This window comes from Sinocyclocheilus rhinocerous, unplaced genomic scaffold (genome assembly GCF_001515625.1).
Source record: "Sinocyclocheilus rhinocerous isolate Xijiao unplaced genomic scaffold, SAMN03320098_v1.1 scaffold5650, whole genome shotgun sequence".
Taxonomy (NCBI): Eukaryota; Metazoa; Chordata; class Actinopteri; order Cypriniformes; family Cyprinidae; genus Sinocyclocheilus; species Sinocyclocheilus rhinocerous.
Window position 1 is genome coordinate 17,918 of NW_015648735.1, and position 23,597 is coordinate 41,514.

Sequence of the window (23,597 nt, forward strand, 5' to 3'; positions counted from 1 at the left end):
TTATCTTCAAGCTACACATGACAATAAACGGGACTGATAAAACTCTTTTACATTTTGTGTACATTTTGTGATTTTAACAGTAAAAACCTGTTAATTGGTTATCAGTAAGTTTCCATACTATATACGGTGAATAACTGTAATTACATTTAATGTAATTTTACAGTAAAATACTGTTAAAATTACGGTTTTTGGAAGTGAAAAAGAAAAAGTCATTGTATAATTTACAGTGAAAAACCGTAAATTGACTCATCACAATTAAAAGAACCAAAGACTTAAACTACTTCAGTCTGTGTGCATTGAATTGATTTAATACACGAGTTTCACAATTTGAGTTGAATTACTGAAATAAATGAACTTTTACACGACATTCTAATTTATTTATATGCACCTGTATATTAGTATATCCCTTCTCAGCTTGTGGAAGAGCTGTTTGTGATGAGCTTTGATTCATCATGTGACTTTCTCATCACCACCTGTTTTTGGTGGTTATCAGTATTACAATGTTTCAAAACTACTTCAAAAATACTTCAATATGCTGGTTTATTAACATTACATCGGTTAATGAAATATGTTTTTTTATTGTGAATTTAAGTTAAGTCCGTAAAACCTAAAATGTTGCTATTATATATTTAACAGTGAAGTTCTGGCAACCACAGCTGCCGGTATTTTACCGTAAATGTCACAGTTTTTTTTTACAGTGCACTATTAGTCACTATTGAGTGTTTGTAATAACTTCTGACTGCGATCCATTGTGGATTGTGGTCAAATGATGAGGCAGAAATATATTGTTAGTAACATTTTAGAAGAATTGTGTGGGGAAAATACGCAGTTACAACTTGCATGGGATGTAAGATAAAAGTAATGTAACCAGTAGTGTAACTAATTACTGTTGTCAGAAAGTAATAAGTAAAGTAATAAGCCTAAAATTACTAGTAACGAGTAGCTAAGAAATTAAATTTTTTGAGTAACAAGCCCAACGCTATTCATAGCTAATGATGAACTATACACGAGGTATACCTGCGGGAACTGATATGAATATATACAGTACATTAGTCACAATTTAGCATGTATTTGTAGTGCTATAAAAAGACATGGATTTTTATACATTACAAGACGCACCTCCGTCGCTGGTTTGTAGATGTAGTGTTGAAGTTTTGACACTGCTTTCCACTGTTGCTGTGTACTGTGTTATATCTGATCTGAACGAAGGGTTTAATTTCGCCTCAGACATTGATAAGTAATCTAAGTCACAATTATCCATCCTTCACAACTGACGTATTTCAAAGTTGGGAGGTTGAATAGCAGATTTGTAAGTTTTGTTGAAGGCTATGTTACTGGCTCGACTGAAAACTGGTGGATGAGTTTAGGTGCGTCATGGGGCCAGATCAACTCTATTGTTTAATGAATGGTATGACGATGATGTGTTTTTTTCCTTATGTTAAGCACGTCAATATTGCAACATTTTAGATCAATAAATAAATCTGTTTAATAGATGTTCATTGGTCATCTTCTAAAATAAGAGTGTGACTGGTGAGGCGTCATCAATTCTCTCTATGCTGTCCCCCAATGGATGGATCCAGAACTACCTGGAAAGTTCATGAACTTGCTGGTGCTGCTGAACACACAGTATAAAGCTAAGAGACTCACAGAACTGGAGTCAAATCTAAAAGCCTTACGACGCCACCAGAGAGACAACTCGACTGAGGAGCAAAACTAGACCACAAAAGCCACTGAAAATGTTGAGCCTGCATGGATTCCAGCCTTCCCTCAGCTCATTCATGGGAATGGACTGGCCAGTGCGCAGCCTCTGGCCGGAGATCACATCTCTTTACAGACACGGAGAGGAACTGCAGGAGCTGAAGAGCAGCCTGGAGCAGCTGGAGAAACTTCAGCACCAGATCTTTGAGGAGATCCAGCAGATGCCTCCCTCGCAGGAGATCTACCCAGTCGCCTGCACAATGGAGAAAGAGGGAAGCGGCTTTGCTTTGACGATGGACACAAAAGACTTTTCCCCAGAAGAACTGTCAGTCAGACAGGTGCGCAGGAAGCTGCATGTCAGCGGAAAGAGCGAGAAGAAGCAGGAGGATGGAAGGGCTCGTACTCTTACAGAAGCCAAGAGTTCAGACGGGTGTTTGATCTGCCTCAAGGAGTGAATCCTGAGGTGCTGACCTGCTCCATGGCTGATGGAAAGCTCTACATACAGGAACCAGTAAATCAGCCATCTGAAGCAGCTGAGAGGATGCTGCCCACTGACTGTCAAACTGTGAAGACAACGCAGCCAGAGACAGCCGAGACACAACACCACGCCAGCGCCACACAGAAGAGCTGAAAGCACTGAGGACAAGACCTGCTCAACTCTGCTGGACTACATGAGGACTCTCATTTTATATTTTTATATATAAATCTTGTGTCTTTGGTTATTGGTTTGCAGTTTAAGTGCTGTACTTAAAACAAAAATATGATTTTCTGTTGAACTGAATATAAATATAATGACTTAAAATTACATCTTCTGTTGATTTGTTCTTCTCTTCATCGTAAAGAAATGTTGTAAATCAAACCCAGAAATCATGCCTGTATGAGGGGGAATAAACAGTGAAAAACTCCAAAACTCATTTTGTCCAAAACAGACATGATCTTTGTAAATACTCGTCTACAATAACAAATGCTGGAAAATGTTTACAGTAGTGAATAAAATGACATTAAAATTTCAACACTGATATTTTCTTATAATGTTACAGTGGTAAAAATGATAAACATCTAAATTGAAATATAAACAAAAAAAGTGTATATTAAAAATATTAAAAATAAATATTTTACTACAGATGGAAAGTCAGCACATTTAGTCAGTGCTGATGTCTGATCTTTAGTGTTGGAAAGGTGGGTCACTACAAGTCTAGTGAAGCTGTTAGTTTCACTGCATTTAGCGTCACTAGTTTTTAAACTATCCAGTTTTTCAGTAGGAACGCTACTTTATTGATGTAGCAGCAGGGCATTGATATAAGCTACAATAGTGCGTTCTTGGATGAAACATAAATCACAATAAGCTTTAGTGCAAACAAACAAAAACAATTTATTACCAACAAATTACAGGTTTTTAAGAATTTGCTAAAAGTAAAGAAATAGGTTCAGGGCACCTAGACGTTGGGTCTCATTCACTAAAAATTTCGTAGATTATTCATATTTATTCGCACATTTAATTGAAGGGGCACCAAGCAATGTCTAGGTTCCTTTAAGTTTACTGAAGAACTTGGAGTATACATGTGTGGTTCTGCAAGAATTGAACAAGAGACATTTATTTACTGATATATACATACAGGTGTTACACAAATATAACAATCCATTTTAAATAGTTAAACAGTAATCAAATGAACATAAGTAATGACATTAATTAAGTATTCTGAACAGGTCTGGGTATTAATTCTTTGAATGTCCAAAAGAGGGTGCTAATAGCACGTGAATGCCGCTCAATGTGCATTAGCTAACATAAGCATGTGACAAATGGCTGATCATCGCATGATAATAATCGTCTCCAAATAGCGTGTACATACAGCAATAACATGTTGTGCAATATATATAAACATCTCGTATTGCAGCAGAACATAGGAATTCTAAGATATACACTAAATAGAAAGATTAATAAAGTCAGGATGTTGCTAATCAACAGCTCTAATGAACTGGAAAACAAACGGACGATTTCTTAATTACAACAGAAATATATAGTCAATACTCACTTCTTTCATATGCACGCACACAGTAACTGCATATAAACAACAACTTAATGGCAATCCAGCGTGGATGGATAAGTATTAGACCGAAGCTGGCGGACTTTCCACTCTCGCACGCGTGACACAGCTTTTCTTCACTTCTTCTTCATAAGCACGGGATGATGTGGCACTCTGATTGGTTGGGATTATCCGGGACATTCAAGAATATCCGGGCATTTTGTACAGTCACTTCCACAGGCGTTTATCTTCCACCAGAACTCTCTAGCGTCCAGACTGCTATTTTGGAGGAGAAGATTAAACAAAGGCAGTTGGACAGTCTTCGCCAGCAGGTCGCGGAGGACTCACTGGCTGATGTAGAACACCAGCGGCTACAGGCACAAGCTAAAGAAGCCCAGTGCATTCAAGAGGAAGCTCTCAGAGCAAAGGAACCCTTATCCAAGCAGCTAGAAAGACAGGGCAAGCTGTAACAAGCAGAGACAGAGCTTGAGGTAGCGAAGCTTGTATCCTCTATGCTTATTAAAGACTCTGGTTCGACTCCTGTGCCTGCAAGCTCACCAGACAGCCATTTATCTCCACCTCAGCTCGTACATGTTAGTCCAGCCATGAGTCCACCTCATCTATAATCCTCTTTCCAGCAGCCCTCTACTCAGTCACCAGCTGTGACGTCAACAATACAGACTCGTCCAGCAGAACAGAGTATTTTTGATGACTCTTGAGTGTCTCAGCCATCATTCAGACCACTGCAGTTGACGGAAGTGCACCATTTACCGCAGCGCACCACCTGTTGCCACAAGCAGTCTCATCACCAGTCTCTAAGGTATCTCAGACTACCCCTATAACTGTGCCAGTTTGCACTGTTATCTGCATCGAATGTGGTACCCCAACCTCACTCAGGAGCCTCAGTCATGTCCACTGCTGCACTCCCCCTGAGTACAAGCATGCCGTCTGTGCTACAGCAGCCTACCACAGCAACACTACAGCTGCCTACAATGCCATATGCGGTACTGCAAACAGCGATTCCTCCAGTGACAACACACACACGTCTGCTGCAGCCTCTAGTTACCAGCCACCAGGCATCAGTCTTGCAACCTACTGGCCCTAGCCGTGCGCAACCACCTCCCTTTCTGCCTGACGGTCACCCAGCACACCCTGGTACTACTGTTTGCATCAGCCTACGGCATTCCACAACCTAAGTTACCAGTGTTTGAAAGTGGTAATGAGAGTGACTTTGTCTTGCTAAAATTGGCATTGGACAATTTGTTGACTAATCACAGCCATCTCAGCGAGCAGTACAAGTAGCATGTCTTGTTAAGCCATTTGAAACTTCCCAGTGCTCAGCAGCTGGCTAAAGCGGCACTGCAGGCTCTTCAAGACAAGTATGGCCAGCCACGACAGCTTGTTCAGTCAGAATTGGGAACCATCATTAGCACCCCACCAATCAGAATGGGTGATGCGAATGCTTTCGACTCCTTTGCCTTATCTGTTCAATCATTGGTGGGCATGCTAAGGACTCTTGAGGGCCAGAATGGTTACGAGCTCATGTGTAGCTCTCATGTGGATCGTCTTCTAAGTAAGCTGCCATCTGCCTATCATGATGGATTCGTTGAATACTGCCTAAACAGGGGTATTCTCCAGACGGGTACCGACAAGACCTACACACTTCCTGATCTGGCCTCCTGGTTAGAGACCAAGTCTCAAGAAAAACACATCTCCAACCGAGCTGCAACCCTGTTCCAGAGTGACTCATCCAAGTCCCATGGTAAGGCTACGACATCTACTCGTCCAAAGGAGGGGCTACACCGGTTCTCCTGGCCAATGAGAGAGGTACACGTCTCTCTAGATCTGCAGCCCCGAAACCCAGTCCAAAGCTAAAGCCATACTGTCCCCATTGTGACAACAGGGACCATTACCTCATCTCTTGTGACCAATTCCAGAAGTTGACCACTGCTCAAATTGTCACTTGGATTAAAGAGGGAAACATTTGCTGGAGATGTGGTAGGACACATGCAGTAGAGTCCTGCAACCTCAAGCGCCCATGAAAGGTCTGTAGAGAACTTCATCTCACAGTTCTATATGACTCCATTAACGACACCTCCAAGGCTGCACTCATGGTGAGCATGCCGTCTACCAGGATTTACCTTGACAGACCTAACCATTCACCAGAGGTCATGTTGAAAGTGGTTAAGGTTCTTCTCCACCATGGTCGCCGCACTATGGAAACCCATGCAGTCCTCGATGACGGGTCAGAGAGAACAATAGTGCTTCAGCCAGTAGTACAGCAGCTCAAGTTAACTGGTACGCCTGAATTGCTTCCCCCGCAGACAATTCAACAGTGTTACACTGAACTTGAAGGGTCATCAATATCTTTCGAGGTGTCCTCAGTATCTAAGCCCATGGTGAAGTTCGCTATATGCAACGCATTCACTGCAACCGGTTTGTGTCTGGCAGAGCACAACTACCCAATTACTGCACTCCAGAATGCCTATCGACACCTGAAGGATCTGTCACTGCCTCCTATGGACAGGGTGAAGCCACTGCTCCTTATCGGATCTGATAATCCCCACCTCCTGACACCAATCCAGCCCATATGCAAAGGCCCAGTAGGGGGACCCATTGCTGTCTGCACACAACTTGGATGGTGTCTCCAGGGCCCGATGAGTCCTATGCAGCCCTCAAGAGGTAAGCAGCAGTGTCTTCACATCATGACAGTTCCAGCCTGTGATGACCTTATCCACCATGTAGAAAGACTCTGGCAAGTTGACACCCTCCCATACAATGAGAAAATGGTCACCAGGTCCAAGCAAGACAAAGAAGCTTACACCATGCTTCAGAATGCCACCATCAGAGTGAATGTGGATGGTGTTCAATTTTACGCTACACCCCTGCTGAGACTGACACCTGTGTGTTTGCTCCACGCATAAAGGGATGATGTTCTTTCTAGTTTACGCAGCACTGAGCGTAGGCTGGCACGGGATCCGGAAAGGGCTAATGCATACTGCACTGAGATCCAGAAGTTAAAGGTAGCTGGTTATGTCGCCAAGATAACTCCAGAGGAAGCCGACAAGAGTGCAGAGTCTTGGTTCATTCTGCATCACGTAGTACATCATAACGGTAAAGACAGGATAGTCTTTAACTGTTCCTTCCAACATCAAGGACAGTCTTTGAATAGTCAACTGCTGCCTGGACCAACTTTGGGACCATCCTTACTGGGTGTCCTCCTGAGATTCCGCCAGCACGCTGTTGCTATCAGCGGGGACATAAAAGGCATGTTCCACCAGGTACGCCTGCTGCCCAAAGACAAGCCAGTGATGCGGTTCCTGTGGAGGGACATGTGCAGGGACAAAGAGCCTGATATACTGTATATGAATGACAGGTGCTTCCGTTCGGGACCACATGTAGTCCATGTTGCGTCATCTTTGCCCTCCAACACCACGCCCCAAGGACACAAATGTGACATGCCTGAATTAGTCAACATAGTGGAGAATCCTTCTATGTCGATAACTGTCTTCACAGCACACCAACCACAGATGAAGCTTAGGATGTGGTGGATGGACTGCTCAGTTGCTGGCTGAGGGATGCTTCGACATATAACAATGGGCATGTAATGTACCATCTGTGATCCGGCATCTTCCTGCTGAGGCCCTGTCCACCAACAGTGAACGATGGTTGACCAAAGCTAGCATGAACCTGCAAGAACCCACTCTCGGCCTGCAGTGGAATTGCCTCCATGACACCCTGAGTTACAATTTACGTTCTACAGAGTCACTGGAGCCTACTATGAGGAACATGTACAAGACCTTGGCCAGCCAGTATGATCCTTTGGGATTTATTATCCCATTCACTACAAGGGCTAAAGTTCTCATTCAAGACCTCTGGAAGCGGAACCTGGGCTGGGACGATCTGATTGAGCCTGCACTTCTGCAAGATAAGTGGTTAACCTGCGTAAGAGAAATACCAAATCTACTTCAGTTGCAATTTCCTCGACTCTACACGCCAGACTGGGCTGACAATCCTTCTGCCACCCGAGAGCTTCACATCTTTTGTGACGCATCGGAAAGAGTGTATGGTTTGGTGGCCTATTTACGTACTTCCGATGATCAAGGACATGTCTATAGGTTGCCTTTGTCTTGGCCAGATCTAGAGTGGCTCCAAGAAAATGCCTGTCCATGCCTCGTTTGGAGCTAAGTGCAGCTCTAACCGGTGCACAGTTCGCCAAAGTGATACAGACTGAGTTGACTCTTCCTATTGATTCAGTCACCCTCTGGTCTGACTCAACAACTGTGCTCTTCTGGTTGACTGCTGAGTCTTGCCGCTACAAGGTATTTGTTGGAACACGTGTAGCAGAAATACAGACTCTCACCGATTTGGCTGAATGGAGGTATGTTGATTCGGCTCACAACCCTGCTGACCACACCACAAGAGGTCTGACATTAACAGAGCTAGTAGGCCCTCACCAGTGGAGTTCAGGACCAGCTTTCCTCCTTAAACCAGCTGACCAATAGCCATCCACATGCATGTTTGAGGTAGAGCCCGAAATCAGTGAATTAAGGAAAGCTGCCTTCATTAGTACTATTGCAGTGCTCAGTCCTTCACTCCCCGACCCAAGTCAGTTACCCACATGGCAAGAACTTGTCCAGGCCACTGTTAGGGCCCTCAACGGGGCGGCTGCTGCCGACAGTGACTCCTCTGGTAATGCAGCTGATTATATTGAAGCTGAGAAACTCCTTCTGGCGCAGGCTCAAAGCGACTCATTCCCATTCAAAGTCAAGGCTTTAAAGACAGGACAATCTATTCCTACTGACAGTCGTTTGAACTCTCTTGCCCCTGAGTATGATGAAGCCACAGGCCTCATCAGGGTGGGTGGACGATTACGTCGGGCGGACAACTTAGACTTGGAGGCTATCCATCCAATAGTGTTAGATCCTGGCCACCCTGTCACCAATCTGCTAATTAAGGAGACAGATCAACGATTCCTTCACCCTGGCTCAGAAAGGGTCCTAGCTTAACTTCGCCGCCAGTATTGGGTACTAAGAGGTAGAGAAGCAATTCGGAAACACCAGCACACTTGTAAAGACTGTCAGTTCTGGCATGCCAAACCTCAAACCCCATAAATGACTGATATTCCATCCAGTAGACTGCAACTTTACAAACTACCGTTCTACTCTACAGGGGTAGATTGCTTTGGCCCCTTTGCAGTTAAAGTCGGTCGTCGCCAAGAGAAGAGGTGGGGAATCCTCTATAAATGTATGATAACCCGGTGCGTGCATCTAGTTCTGTTGGAGCATCTAGACACTGATGCATTTCTGCTTTCTCTGCGTCGCTTCATCGCTCGACGAGGCAAGCCCATAGAACTGCTTTGTGATAATGGCAATAATTTCGTTGGAGGGGATCGAGAATTACGAGAGACTTTCAATGCCATGGCACCAAGGCTTCAGGAGCTGCTTGCAGAGCAAAAGATTAAATTTCGCTTTAACCCACCAAGTGCTCCTCATTTCAGGGGAACCTGGGAGCGTGAGGTGAAATCTTTAAAGTCAGCCCTACGTGTCATCCTGCGAGAGCAGTCAGTGCCAGAGCCAGTATTGCAAACCCTGTTAGTGGAGGTTGAAGGCATTCTGAATTCCAAGCCACTCGGCTACATATCCTCCGATGTTGCAGACTTGGACCCAGTGACTCCCAACCTACTCCTCATGGGTCTACGTGATGCCTCCCTACCTCAAGTTCTATATGACTCTAACAACTTGCTCGGAAGATGCAGATGGAGACATAGCCAAGTGTTGGCTGATAATTTCTGGACTGCCTTCATCCGTCATTATCTCACAAGTCTACAGGATCATCCTAAGTGGAGGAAGGATGGCAAGGAACTTACCGTGGGCCAAGTAGGAGGGACTGGGACTGGGACTGGCAATGACCGGTATCTAAGGGAGTGAAAGTGACAAGAAAAGCAAAGACAGAGAGAAATACACAGCACTGCACATACACACAACATCTGGCCAGAGGAGAATGATGGAGTTTTCCTTCGACACACTATTTTCCTGTTTAATACTGTAAAGCTGCTTTGACACAATATTGTACTGGAAAAAGTGCTATATAACTAAAGTTGACTTGACTTGACTACCCCACCTCTGCAAATAGCTATTCATATGAAGTGTTCGTTTGCAAAAACAGATAACTCCATTTTTAACAGCTTTCGAAAATCTTGTTTTTTCATTGTGCATTCCAATTAATCTCAATCAAACTGCAATTGGGTTATTTTGATTAGGTAAAAAATAAATAAAAAATACAGCTAACTAACACAAAACACAATAAAAACATGATAACAATAAAAAAACATGAGTTAAAAAACGGAATTATCTGTTTTTGCAAATAAACGCTTCATATACAGTGTGAACTAGTGAAACAGCATTAATTACAACATTGCATTACCCTTTAGAAAACAGATCCATAAGTGTGATAATGAAGAAACTGTAAATCTGGACACAGTTTTCAGTCCTACAAAAAAGTCTAATAATTAGGATGCAGTTTTTAATGCAGTTTTTTAGGCTGTGGTCCTGCTTCTTTGTAACTTATAATCTTGGATTGTTTGTCTGAGACTGACATTTAGTAAACATTAAATTATCAGTGTTCTCCATTCTAGTCCAGGAGAGTCACTTTCCCACAGAGTTTAGTTTGATCTTTAATGAAAGACACCTGAATCAACAAGCCAAGGTCTTTGTATTTACTTTAATAACAGCTAGGTGTGTCGAGTAGGAATGAGGAACCTGCTTTACATACTCGTAGACAAACCTGTTTTACACACGTCACTCAAACACAGAAGCAGGAAACAGGAATCGCCTGAGTTCAGAGAAAAAGAAACTGAAGTGCAGTTGAGCTGTTGTGTGTTTGTGTCTCTGTATTCATACAGTAAAATGGCAGAAGCCAGAATTTCTCAGGCTGAGTTCACGTGTCCAGCATGTCAGGATCTCCTGCAGGATCCAGTGGCCATTCCCTGTGGACACAGTTTCTGTAAGAGCTGTATTACAGACTGCTGGGATCAGGAGGATCAGAAGAGAGTCTACAGCTGCCCTCAGTGCAGACAGACCTTCAGTCCAAGACCTGCTTTAGCTAAAATCACCGTGCTGGCTGAAGTGGTGGAGAAACTGAAGAAGACCAAACTCTCTGCTGACTGTTATGCTGGAGCTGGAGATGTGCAGTGTGACGTCTGTACTGGAAGAAAATACAAAGCTGTCAAGTCCTGTCTGGTGTGTCAAGAGTCTTACTGTCAAACTCATTTTGATCATCATGAGGAATTTCATTCACGTAAATCACACAAAGTGACTGAAGTCACTGGACGACTGCAGGAGATGATCTGCCAGAAACATGACAAGCTCCTTGAGGTTTTCTGTCTCACTGACCACAAATATATATGCGTGCTGTGTGCAATAGATGAACATAAAAACCACCACACTGTATCAGCTGCAGCACAGAGGACTGAGAAACAGGTATGAACAAAGAAGTAGTTCACCCAGAAATTAACATTCATCATTTACTTATCCTCATGTTGTTTCAAACTCGCATGACTTTCATAACATATTCCTTTTTTATTTTAGGTACCTATTTATTTATTCATCTTATGACATGCAAGAGCATGTCGTGTATGAAATAATGTCTGTGTGCGTGTAAATGAACAAACTGATGATTTATATGCTTAATCATCTGTATTTGTATATACATTGTTGTGATCGATTGTGGCTGGAATTTTTAAGAACCTGGTAAGAAAGAATAATCAAATACGGAAAGTTAAAAAGTTACTGTCTGAATCACCTTGAACAACATGAGAGTTTCTTTAGAGGAAAGAAACACAAAGTGACTGAAGCCACTGGACGACTGCAGGAGATGATCTGCCAGAAACATGAGAAGCTTCTTGATGTTTTCTGTCGCACTGACCAGAAATGTATATGTGTGCTGTGTGCGATGGATGAACATAAAAACCACGGCACTGTATCAGCTGCGGCACAGATGACAGAGACACAGGTATTTAGAACTAGTTAAAACTTTGGCTTGTTTATATTGGCACCCATATTAACAGTTTACAGCATTCACACTGCACATGTCAGCAAAAATAAGAGGAGCAAGAAGAGTTTCACTGCAACATCTGAAAATGCATTGTAAACCTTTGGCAATATAATCTTTCATAAAATTGGCCTTGATTAAACAACATAAAATAATGGAGTGAAATATTCAACCATTGTTTGACAACATATATACTTCTATCAGTCGAAATGCAAGTTAAATGCTGTGATGGGTGACTTTCCATATCTGGCTGAATCCAGATTTCATCTATTTATAGATTCAATTCAGTTTATTTTCTGGGTCCCTCTTTATATAAAGTGGGCTTAACTACTATGTACTTAAGTCAAAAAATAAGTACAATGTACTTATTGTGTTCGTATTGTATTGCAAAACACTTCTGCTGCTATTGAGGTGGGATACGGGTAAAGTTTTGGTGGTACGGGTAGGTTTGAGGTTAGGTTAAGGTGTAAGGGATGGGTGAACAGTGTAACTATAAATGTTATTACAGAAACTAATTACATGCCAGTATTTTTTAAATACAAGTACAATGTAAAAAACATGTATGTACGCAGTAAGTGCATTGTATCAAATGATTAATTTGAATGTAAGTACATAGTAGTTAAGGCCACCTAATAGAGCTGCATGTCTGTTAAACAGCAGGAACACTGTCAGTGTGAAGTTCTACGTCTGTGTCAGTTTCACTTTTATAATACTTATGTTTGCAGTGTGAAACAGTCCTTGTGCTCCATGTTAATTCGTGTATGATGATTGTAACCGATCATCCCTACTGGAGTTTGAACCTACAGCCACTGGTTATCAGTTCAGATAAACTGCCTCACCCTACTTCAATTGTTCATAGAAGCTTTCTGTGACATTTACGATCATCCGTTTCTCCAGCACCAGCTGAAGGAGACGCAGAAGACGTTCCAGCAGAGAATCCAGCAGAGAGAGAAAGATCTTCAGCAGCTGAGAGAGGCTGTGGAGTCTCATAAGGTGAGTCTGGAGAAGAAGAGAAGTTTGTCTCCGTCTCAGTTCAGACTCACTGAAGCCTGAATCACTGTGTGTCCTAACAGCGCTCTGCACAGACAGCAGTGGAGGACAGTGAGAGGATCTTTACTGAGCTCATCCGCTCCATTGAGAGAAGCCGCTCTGAGCTGATACGGCTGATCAGAGATCAGGAGAAGACTGCAGTGAGTCGAGCTGAAGGACGACTGGAGCGACTGGAGCAGGAGATCAATGATCTGAGGAGGAGAGACGCTGAGCTGGAGCAGCTTTCACACACACAGGATCACATCCAGTTCCTGCAGGTAACACAGATCTAGAAGAACAGGATCAGAGTGGACTTGAGCAGATCCTGCTGTGACAGAGACTCACAGAGAAACTTTCATGAGAGCAGAATGTGACAAAACTTCACTAACATTTCACCTTTTTAACTAATATTTCTTTCTGATTTGAAACCAAACAAATGCTGACTGGGTCATTGTGAATTTTCAGTGTCACTAACATCTCCAAAGTTATAAATAATGGTCTGTACGCTCATAGCCTTTGAGCTACTTTTGCTGAGCAAATCAACTCAACTCTTCAGTGAGACGCCATTGATGTGCTTGAGCTGTTAGATGGACATTTATATTCTTAGCAGATGTTTCATCATCCAAACGATTGTCTAGAAAGCTCACATATAGTGTAAGCGGCAAATACTAGAGCCTGTAGCTCTAATGTGATTTAATGAATATGAGAAGAATGAAGCTGATGCAGTGAAAGTGCTGGATTGAGGTGAAATACGGTCAAGTCAAATCAAATCTGATGTTGGTGCAGGTTATTGGGTGAAGTGTGGAGCTGATCATTTTTTATTTCTGTAGAGTTTCCAGTCTCTCTCAGCACCTCCTGAATCTACAGACGTAAATGACGATCCCTTCAGTTCTCTCGTCCCTTCTGATGCTCTGAGAGAATCTGTCCATCAGCTGAGAGACAAACTGGAGGATTTCTGCCGAGAGGAGCTCAAGAAGATCTCAGACAGAGGTAAAGTCCTGCAGATTCATCTGCTCTCAGAGTCCTCAATCATCTCATAGCATGTTAAAAATGAATGTCTTAACATAATACATTTGTATTTATTATACAGTTTTCTTATACATTTCCTATAAGTTTTTATTCTTATACATTTTTAACATGTATATCTTTTATATTTACTTGTATACAATCATGTTTTAGGATATATGTGAATAAACAATTTACACAGTGTTTACATGTATGATACCGCGATAGACGGTGTTGATGGTGATACCGTTGTTAAGTCGCAACACCGGTTACGTCACTTGCCCACCGCGGCACCGAACCCCACCGTCGTTTAGATTTTTTTATAGTAATAAAAATCATTTAGTTCAGTAAAAGAACAGACACTACAATTAAAAACTGAACGCGGCTGCTCAATGCAGCGTGCCGAAGGACAGTCGCATCACAGATCAGATTTCATTTATCCAGTGAGGAGAGTGAGTCGAGCTGACTGACAAGAAGAGTGAGGTGAGACAGACAAGAAGAGTGAGGTGAGACAGACAAGAAGAGTGAGGTGAGACAGACAAGAAGAGTGAGGTGAGACAGACAAGAAGAGTGAGGTGAGACAGACAAGAAGAGTGAGGTGAGACAGACAAGAAGAGTGAGGTGAGGTGAGACAGACAAGACGATCGCAGATGATTTAGTTTCGAAACTAGATGCAAAAGCGCCTGTTTGGCAAGGAGGAACAGGAGCAGCTTGGAGTCTCGCCTTCCTCAGTTTCTCCACCATTTCAGCTAACACCACATTCTTATATAAAACTGGTCTTGGACTGAAGGTTTTTCTGCACTGAGGGCAGCTGTAGAGTCCCTTTCAATCCTCCTCATCCCAGAAACCTGAGATGCAGCTCTCACAGTAACTGTGTCCACAGGGAATTGTCACTGGATCCTTCAGTAGATCCAGACACACTGTACAGCTGAACTGATCCTTAGTCCATGAAATACTGGCTTCTGCTATTTCACTATATGAACACGCAGATAGAGACAATACCTAAGAAACAGGTTTTTTTTAGGGCATGACTTACTGTAACTATTATTAATTATGTGCATTAATTATTGCATTTCTTTAAAAATTAATCTTTTCCAACACAAAGGAGCACTGTTGAAAAATAATCGGCTTTGAAACAGCCACATGCATTTTTACTAGTTTTTGTTGTTGTTGAAGTTTTAGTAAAGTTTGGTTAGGAATGTTCTTTAGATCTAAAAACAAGGTAGTGAAACTGTGCTCATAATGTTCCAGTAGTAGTTAATCGCCTATAAACATAATGTGTTACTGTAATGCAACTGTAACAGTGTTGCTGTAGATAAAGCGCACAATGTAGAAGAATTCCAACAAACAGTCTTTAATAAACCCAACATGGTGATGGAAAGAGCAAACTACATATCCATAAAGCACAAACAATACCGGACAAAGAACTGCAACATGAGGAACTTAAATAGGCTACACTGTGATAAACTTGATGGCAAACAGGTGTGAGATTATTAATCAATCGTCAGCAGCTAAAGATAAAACAGGAACAGAGGAAACAAATGTTAGCAAATTAAAAGTCCTTGAAAACAAAAACAAATCAGAACATAACTGTTATAACATCCACTGATGTTTAATATAAGTGTGTTTGTCGTTGTGCTGTTTTATTGTTGTCCATACAAGCAACTGATTCTGTTTTGCCGTCAATTCGAAAGTGAAAGTAAATGCGCACGGGCATTTAGCCTACAAGCTATTCAAAAGCGAAAAAAAGCGAGGAAACTATAGAAAACTCCAAATCCCCCCCCCCCCGGTGATACCGGTATTACCGGTGTTGTCACACGTCGATTAACCGGTGGGAAAATGTCCTCACCGTCACAACCCTAGTATGATATAATAAATGACATATTTACAAATACATTAGAGATTTTATTTATGGTTCTATCGGTCTGTGCCACATATGTTTAAAGGGCACCTATTATACCCCCTTTTACAAGATTTAATATAAGTCTCAGATGTACTTAGGTAATAAAGTAATTATGCTACTATTATTACAAGTAATACTACTATTATTATTTTATTTAATACTACTATAGGACATTATGATCCGCACTCATGAGAACAGTCTTCTTTTTTCCTTTTATTTTACATTCATCGTTGATGGGAAAAGACACAAACGTTTTGGCTCAAAGCCTTCCTCAGTGTCACTGAGGAAGGCTTTGAGCCGAAACGTTTGTGTCTTTTCCCATCAGTAATGAATGTAGCCTTCCTCAGTGTGCAAAGCAATTCAATCCCTCCACCCACTTTTAAATCACTAATTATCTTGATGTCATCGTTCATTAGCATATGTTCAATTAGCCTCATTAAATCATTTCCATTTAAATACTGGACAATTTTCATGTATATATCCAACACAAAACGTCACATCCACTAGTACACCACATAATGTATCCGTGACTAAAACAAGAATTATCTAGGATCACATATGTATCACTATTATACAAACCAACAGTTTAAATAGACAATCATCCATATCTACTCCACCCATTAACTTCAAATTGTATAACAATGGAAAATTCAATCATAACGTCATAAACAATAATAAGTTTTTTAGAAATGTGAAATTGAGAAGTTTTTTTTTTTATTCGAATGTGAATGCAACTCCATATGTACAACAATTTATACTATATAAAGTAACTATACTAAGTAACTTAACAGATTGTCGCACCAAAATAAAAAGATCAAGTAACGGAAGAGCGCAGTGCAAACGACGTTGTTGAATTTAATTCTACTGTAAAATTATTATTACAATTTCATTTTTAAGGAATAATCACACAATTTTCTTCCATGTTTTAATTATAACAGTAGACCTGTGTTGTGCAGCAATTTATTTACCGAAAAAAAAAAAAGAAAGAAAGAAAAAAAAGAAAAAAGGATTCGTTTAATTTTCTTTTGGTTAAAAGATCAATTAAATTAATGATTTATGCCTTCATTTGATTACCAGAAAAGTTACAATATACAATGCAAATATCTGGGGAGACAAATAAACAACAACAACAAAAAATTCTTAGTGCCCTATTATTGTAAATGAGTTAATAAACATCCAAAAGTTGTTTTATGAATTCAATTAAGAGAAAAAAAAATTTATTTCATAAAGCCCTAAAAATGTATTTTTTGTTATACATTTGAACATACTGAGAGCATATTGACATATTGTGTCCAGTTAGGAAGATATGTGTCAGTTTATTTCTCTCTCTCTCTCTCTCTCTCTTTTTTAATTGGTTTTGACAAGGTCATAAAAAGGATTTAGATTGACCTTCATAAAACCTGGAGAATGGAGAATGACTGTTGCCAAAAAAAGAGAACCATATTTGTATACAATAATTAAGACCCGTTTAAAACCATTCCTTTTATTTGTCTCAGTTGCTTCTACTACAGGTCCCTCTGTGTGCTACAACCAGTCTCCAGCATATCCTCAGATTTCATCCAAAACTACTGATCTCATAACTCCTTCTACAGCAAAGCTGAAAGCTGTAGAGGAACTCAAAGGCTCTGCTCCAGTGGCTCCTCCAGCCAAATTGTTTTCTATTGGACTGTCTGGAGATTCTGCTAAGAACACCGCCAGCACTGATGTCAGCTTGAAGGGCTTCACATCTGGATCTCAAAAACCAGGTTCTTTTGGGTTTGGATTGAAGGATGCTGTGGTGTCATCTGCTGGCTCTGGAGCTCAGGCTGAGAAGAAAACAATTCAGGCTGATGCACCACAACATAAGAAAGTGTCAGCAGCTCCAGCGGTCCCATGTGACACGGCCCCCTGCAGCACTGAAAAAAGTCATGCAACGCTGCAAGGAGGGTTATTTTTGGCTAAAAAAGATGGACAGTTGGATGGCGACACTTGCCTAGGAGGAAATAAGGCTACATCTAGCCACAGCACTTTGTGTCAGACGGCAAAACCAAGTATGAAAAACAAGACCTCTGCTGCTCCGTCAAGTTCCTCTTTTACCTCCGGTTTTAGTAGTTCTGCCAGCCAACCTGCTGCGACAGCATTTAAAGCCAATCCAGGCAATGCTTTTCAGTTCAGTACAAGAACTGATAAAGCATCCTCAGAAGGCTTCAAGATTGAGTCCTCTACAACTGAGGCTGAAAAGTCATCAAGCAGTTCAAATGTTTCATTTTCCATGCCAGTGTCCGTTGGTGTATTCAGCGCTGCTACTGCAAAATCTGAGGCAAAAACATCAGACAAACAGTCACAAAATGGATCTACATCAGACCTCCTCAAAAATGTTGCTGAAGTTCACAAAGAGGAAGAAAAAGAGGCAGCCCCAAGTTCCTCAGATCAGTCTGTAGATGCTTGCGGTCACGATACTGGTAAGCCTAAATCCTTTAGTTTTGCCATTCCCTTTGTTATTAAGCCAATGTCTTAGGCTTGTTTGAACCTTAACAGCTAGAAAAAGCAACATCAATTTAAACGTAACAAAAGCAACCCTCTACGACATCTTGCCATTTTGATTTTTGATTTCACCACTCTTACTGTAAATAGTGTCCTGTTACAGTAGTTATGGCTGATTGATTTCTGTATTCTGACATATTTCTGAGCGAAACAGCTTTAAGAATGTGAAAAACTATAGGGTGGGACTTGTCTTTATTTATGAACACAAATCCATAAATTCAAGCCGGGCTGTGATAACAATGTCTTATCTGGATGTTCTGGTGAACTGTCAATCATATGCAAGATTTCTCCAGTCATTTAGTGCACTTAAACTCCTGAAAGCTCACGCTCATTTGCATATGCTTTTGATTGCCATGCCTAGCATCCACAGCTTCTAACTAAATAAGACGGTCTGTGTCGTTATGTGAAATGATTCACCTCAGATATACACCAGTGTATTTTCACTCTGTTGCACAGATGAAGGTTCTGAAAGCGCAGTGAGGAATCTGAAGGGAAAGCCGGATGTGGATGGAGCTGATGGAGCATCTGATCATGGTAGGTTGCTCTTGTGAAATGCATTACTGAGACTGGTTCAGGTCTCAGGGCTCGACAGTGAGGTCTGGCCATGGCTGGGACGGTCGACTGAACTATACTGGCCCGGTCGGGTTTAGCATTTGCACGTTTTTCAGTCTTGCCAGCTTAAACATTCAAGCACAGGAGTAGCTTGACTTTGGAGCTCCGGGGGCCAAACCTCACTCCATATTAAAGTGACTTTGCTATGATTACATAGATCGGCAGCAAACATGTGAGGTTGTCATGGCAACCAGAACATTGCATGCAAATTACTTAAAAGGGTTGTGCTACGCCTATTTTTGCTGTGCTAAACTTTATTTTATTTTATTCTTATGACAAGGCAAAGTTCTATGAGAGCAGTAATATATATATATATATATATATATATATATATATGTGTGTGTGTGTGTGGGTGGGTGTGTGTGTGTATTCTTCTGTTGGCCCTATTCAGACAGGACAGGATAAAAAGTACAATGACAGGATAAAAAGCATGATGAGTGAGGGTCAGGGTCTGAGAGAAATAATTTGCCAGCTGAATGTTGTTTTTGTGTAGTTTGTGACGTGTGTTTGCTCTGCTCCAGCAGGTGTTTCTTTGGGATTTGCATCTGCAAGTTTGTTTTCATTTGCAGACATAGTCAAGAGTACAGAGGAATTTGCATTTGCCAATAAAGGTCAGTGCCTAATAATTGTCTTCTGACAATAAATAGTGTTTTTAAAGCATACAGTAAATGCAATTAATGCTGCCTAAAACACACAGGTCAATGTTATTTGTATTCTAATCTAATCTAATTTTGTTTTGGAACTTTGGAAAATGATGTCCTTAAGCAGATCATAAGGTCTTTTTTGGTTGTTTTTAAAGACCTACACATTTCTTCATTCGATTTTTATGACCTGAAGACTGTACATTTCTTGCAATTTATAATAATGTATCTCCTGACAGGCTATGTTTTGCTACTGCTAGGGCCTGTTGTCTAAAGTCTGTGAACAAGCTCAAACTTTTCAAACATCTTGTTTTATAAGCTATTCATAATGTTAGTTTTTTTTGCATGTGTCTGACTTCACTGGAAGTATTATTATGAATTAGTATTATAAAAGTGCTAGTATATGTTAGCATACTGCTGCTGTCAGTATTAATGTTGGCAGTGTGATGTTTTCAGCTCTTTCTTTTTCTTTTTCTACAGATGCTAATTTTACATGGTCAAACGCCGGAGCCAAAGTTTTTGGATGTGCAGCGACACAAAGTGAAGAAAAAGAGGAGGGCATTGATGGTGATAATGACGAGATCCACTTTGAGCCGATCGTGTCTCTGCCTGAGGTGAGCGTTTGCTGTAATGCTGTTAGCTCTGATCTTCACGTCTCTAGAGAAGTGTGACATGTGCTGATGTTTCTCCTGCAGGTGGAGGTGAGGTCCGGTGAGGAGGACGAAGAGATCCTGTTCAAAGAAAGAGCCAAACTGTACCGTTGGGATCGTGAGCTCAGTCAGTGGAAGGAGCGTGGCGTGGGAGACATCAAGATCCTCTACCACCCCGTGAAAAAGCACTACCGTGTGGTGATGAGACGCGAGCAGGTGCTAAATGTCTGCGCCAACCACACCATCAGCAAGAGCATCGAGCTCAAGCCCATGAACATCTCGGCTAACGCGCTGGTGTGGACTGCCACCGACTACTCCGGTACAGGCCTCGCTCCTCACCTCATACACATATCTCTCCTGCTGGTGCCTTCACATCTGCATGTTTGTTCACACATACAGAGGGAGACGGGAAAGTCGAGCAGTTGGCGGCCAAGTTCAAGACTCCAGAGCTGGCCGAGTCCTTCAGACGAGCGTTCACTGACTGCCAGAGCCGCATGTCACAGACTGACGCTGCTCAGACATCTGCCGCCGAGGCACTTTCAAAAGAGTCCAACCCTGTGGTGTTCTTCAACATCACCATAGATGGTGAGGATGCTGGGAGAATCATCATGGAGCTCTTCGCTCACATTGTCCCCAAAACGGCGGAGAACTTCCGGGCTCTGTGTACGAGAGAGAAGGGCTTCGGTTACCTCCAGTCTGTCTTCCACAGGATCATCCCGGGCTTCATGTGTCAGGTGAGAACCCACTGTTATTATGTTATTATGAAAACACAGCATGCATCAGAAATTGAATTAGATGCTCATTGTCAAAACAATCATTATTGCAATTGTTCTCTATAAAATCAACAAATAATGCACATCTGTCAATAATGGGCAAGTTAGGGCATGTTCACACTTGGCGTCTTTTTTGACAAGAAAAAGTTGACAAGAGAGCTTCTTTAGTAAAATAAAAAGCTGGCAGTGTTTTGGTTACAAATAGCAGCCGAGGGCTATAACAACAGCTGCAACAGTAGCCTAGTGTGTGCTGCAGAAATGTCGAGAAATTGGCTCTTGCGTTGGCTTTTGAAGTTAACGGGGAGGAGAATGTCGGTTCACAATGACGTTTGTGGGTGCGCGACATTATACGGGGATATACGGGGAAGGAAACAGTATGGTGCTTACAGCAATTTAGTCCAGGAGCTCCGGTTGGATGATGCACCGTTTGCGGTATCCAGCTTTTTCTTGCCGTAAAAATGGGCGCAGCCATTTGTAAATTCTATGGGTCTAGCTTCCGGTTTTATCCGCGTCCAGCTATTTTTAGCTGTACAAAACAGTTTGTTTTGCTGCTTGATATAAAAAATTGGTGTCTTACCATATTATTTTAATGTATTATCTTAATTATGAACACACTGGTTTGTAGTGCAAACGTTTACCGCACGTTGTTATTCTTCTCATTATTTAGCTATAATGACCCGGAAGTCTCGCCCATAGGCTTACATCCGTGTTGAAGAAAAAGGTGTATATTTTAGACGAGATAGAGTTTTGTGCTCATATCATACAACTCTTTGTGCTCCGAAACTAGTACGATGTATCCACCGGCTATCTTCTCCATTTTTTTCTTGTTGTTTTTGTTGTTAGGGAAACGACTTCGGCAGTCGTGGCCTAATGGTTAGAGAGTCGGACTTGTAGCCCAAAGGTTGCGGGTTCGAGTCTCAGGTCCGGTGGGGGGAGTGAATGTACAGCGCTCTCCTCCACCCTCAATACCACGACTGAGAGCAAGGCACCGAACCCCCTACTGCTCCCCGGGTGCCGTAGCAATATGGCTACCCACTGCTCCGGGTGTGTGTTCACGGTGTGTGTGTGTTCACTACTATGTGTGTGCTCTTGGATGGGTTAAATGCAGAGCCACATGTCACTTCACTTCACTGACTTGCTACTCGCTTGTCATTGGTCAGCTGTCAAAAAGCGCTTGACGTAGGGGCTTTTTTTTTATTTGTATTTTTTTTTTTTTTAGAAAAGTTGGAACTTTTTTCAGCTTGAAAAGACGCTCTGAGCTGCAGAAAAAGACACCGGCGTTGGCGTTTTAAAAAGCGCTCAGGACTTTTTTGATAACACAGTTTACTCCATAGAATTGTAATGTAAAACAGACACTGGCAGCTTCAAAAAAGACGCCAAGTGTGAACATAGCCTCATTTAGCTGCAGAGTTTTCTGCATATTTTGCTCATTTAACACAATGGTTCTCAAACATTTTTGGTCAAAATCTATTTTTAAAATGTTTAAACTTATTTTTTTTTTTATAATGAAAAACTTGCAGTAAAAACACCTGCAATTTTTATGCTTTCGCTGTGTCTGCAACATGATGTGAGCAGCGCAACGAAGCTAAAGACAACAGAACCCAACACTGGATGTGGTGCAAAACAACAAATCACTGGCAGTAGAGGCCAATTCACACTGCACTGACAGATCATTTTTTCTGATCAGTGTGTTAACCCTGTTGGCGTCTGTTGGGATTGTTTGACACTTGTTTTCACCAATGGAACATGTTAAATCGCTGTTTGCCGGGTCTTGGAAGGTCTGAGAATTGACGTATTGTAATCTGGTGACCATCGGCATTGGTCTGCATCTGTCAATGTGATTTGAACAACATGCTGGCTGGCCTGCCTCTTTTCTGGCAATGCTTGCGTGGGCGATTGGTCCAAGTGAGTGGGGCCACACTATTGTTTACCTGAACCACATCTGTGAACAATGGGTCACTAAACTGTGGTTTACTTTCCCAAGTTCCAGTGGTTGTTCCCATGTCTAGCAGGGTTTGACGATCATACATATTGATAATAACAGTATTGATAATAGCACTGATAATCCGCAGTGAAAACAATTAAAGTTAAAACATAACATAAAGTGTTCTCTGCCATTTTAATCCGAAATCACAATATTGCATGGCTACTTGTGTGATATTGCTTTTACACAACAGTGTAGCGTCTGGACCAATCAAACACACAATATATATTTCGTTAGCTATATTTAGTGACGGAACAAGTGTGTAAATAAATAAGAAACAACCACCTTTTGTGTGAAGATCTATTTCCTTCCACCACAGATTCAAATCTCAGTTTGACAGTTTGAGACGAAGACTCTAATTCGAAAACGTCACTTTAGAATAGTAACGAAGGAACGTTGAGTTGCTTCATTGAAAGCTTGTTTATCATTGTATTAAAAGCTCACTGTATTATGTGTAGTAGAGTATAATGAGATAGAGATGGACTGAGCAAGTGTGATTACCTGCATCTGATATAGCATTCATAACTTAAACATTAAAATATTAATTAAAATGATGGCCGGGTTTTAAACAAAAAATCTTGGTTGGGTGACTTAGGCCTACAACATAACATGTTATCTATTAACATGTACTACATGCTCATAAAAAAAAAAAAAAAGTTTTATGAAATGAGAAACCCCCCATTTTACTCTTTAACTTATTTTT

The 23,597-nt window shown here is 41.5% G+C and overlaps 1 protein-coding gene and 1 pseudogene across 3 annotated transcripts in view; both read left to right on the forward strand.

Annotated features, from left to right (window-relative positions):
• The first annotated feature begins 1,584 nt into the window (after positions 1-1,584).
• On the forward strand, positions 1,585-2,329 carry LOC107710212 (heat shock protein 30-like; annotated as a pseudogene).
• An 8,245-nt stretch (positions 2,330-10,574) lies between these two features.
• LOC107710221 (E3 SUMO-protein ligase RanBP2-like) overlaps positions 10,575-23,597 on the forward strand; it is a 14,633-nt gene continuing 1,610 nt past the window's right edge. The window contains exons 1-10 of one of the 3 annotated variants that reach the window (XM_016514959.1): positions 10,575-11,203; positions 12,672-12,767; positions 12,848-13,081; positions 13,634-13,793; positions 17,208-18,152; positions 18,691-18,768; positions 19,368-19,457; positions 19,968-20,101; positions 20,183-20,456; positions 20,537-20,871. In XM_016514959.1, the coding sequence (XP_016370445.1) occupies positions 10,631-11,203; positions 12,672-12,767; positions 12,848-13,081; positions 13,634-13,793; positions 17,208-18,152; positions 18,691-18,768; positions 19,368-19,457; positions 19,968-20,101; positions 20,183-20,456; positions 20,537-20,871 (2,919 nt within the window). In that variant the 5' untranslated portion in view covers positions 10,575-10,630. Of the gene's footprint in view, positions 11,204-11,526; positions 11,736-12,671; positions 12,768-12,847; positions 13,082-13,633; positions 13,794-17,207; positions 18,153-18,690; positions 18,769-19,367; positions 19,458-19,967; positions 20,102-20,182; positions 20,457-20,536; positions 20,872-23,597 lie in introns of those variants that run through there. The other 2 variants (XM_016514960.1, XM_016514961.1) reach the window with 2 other exon arrangements.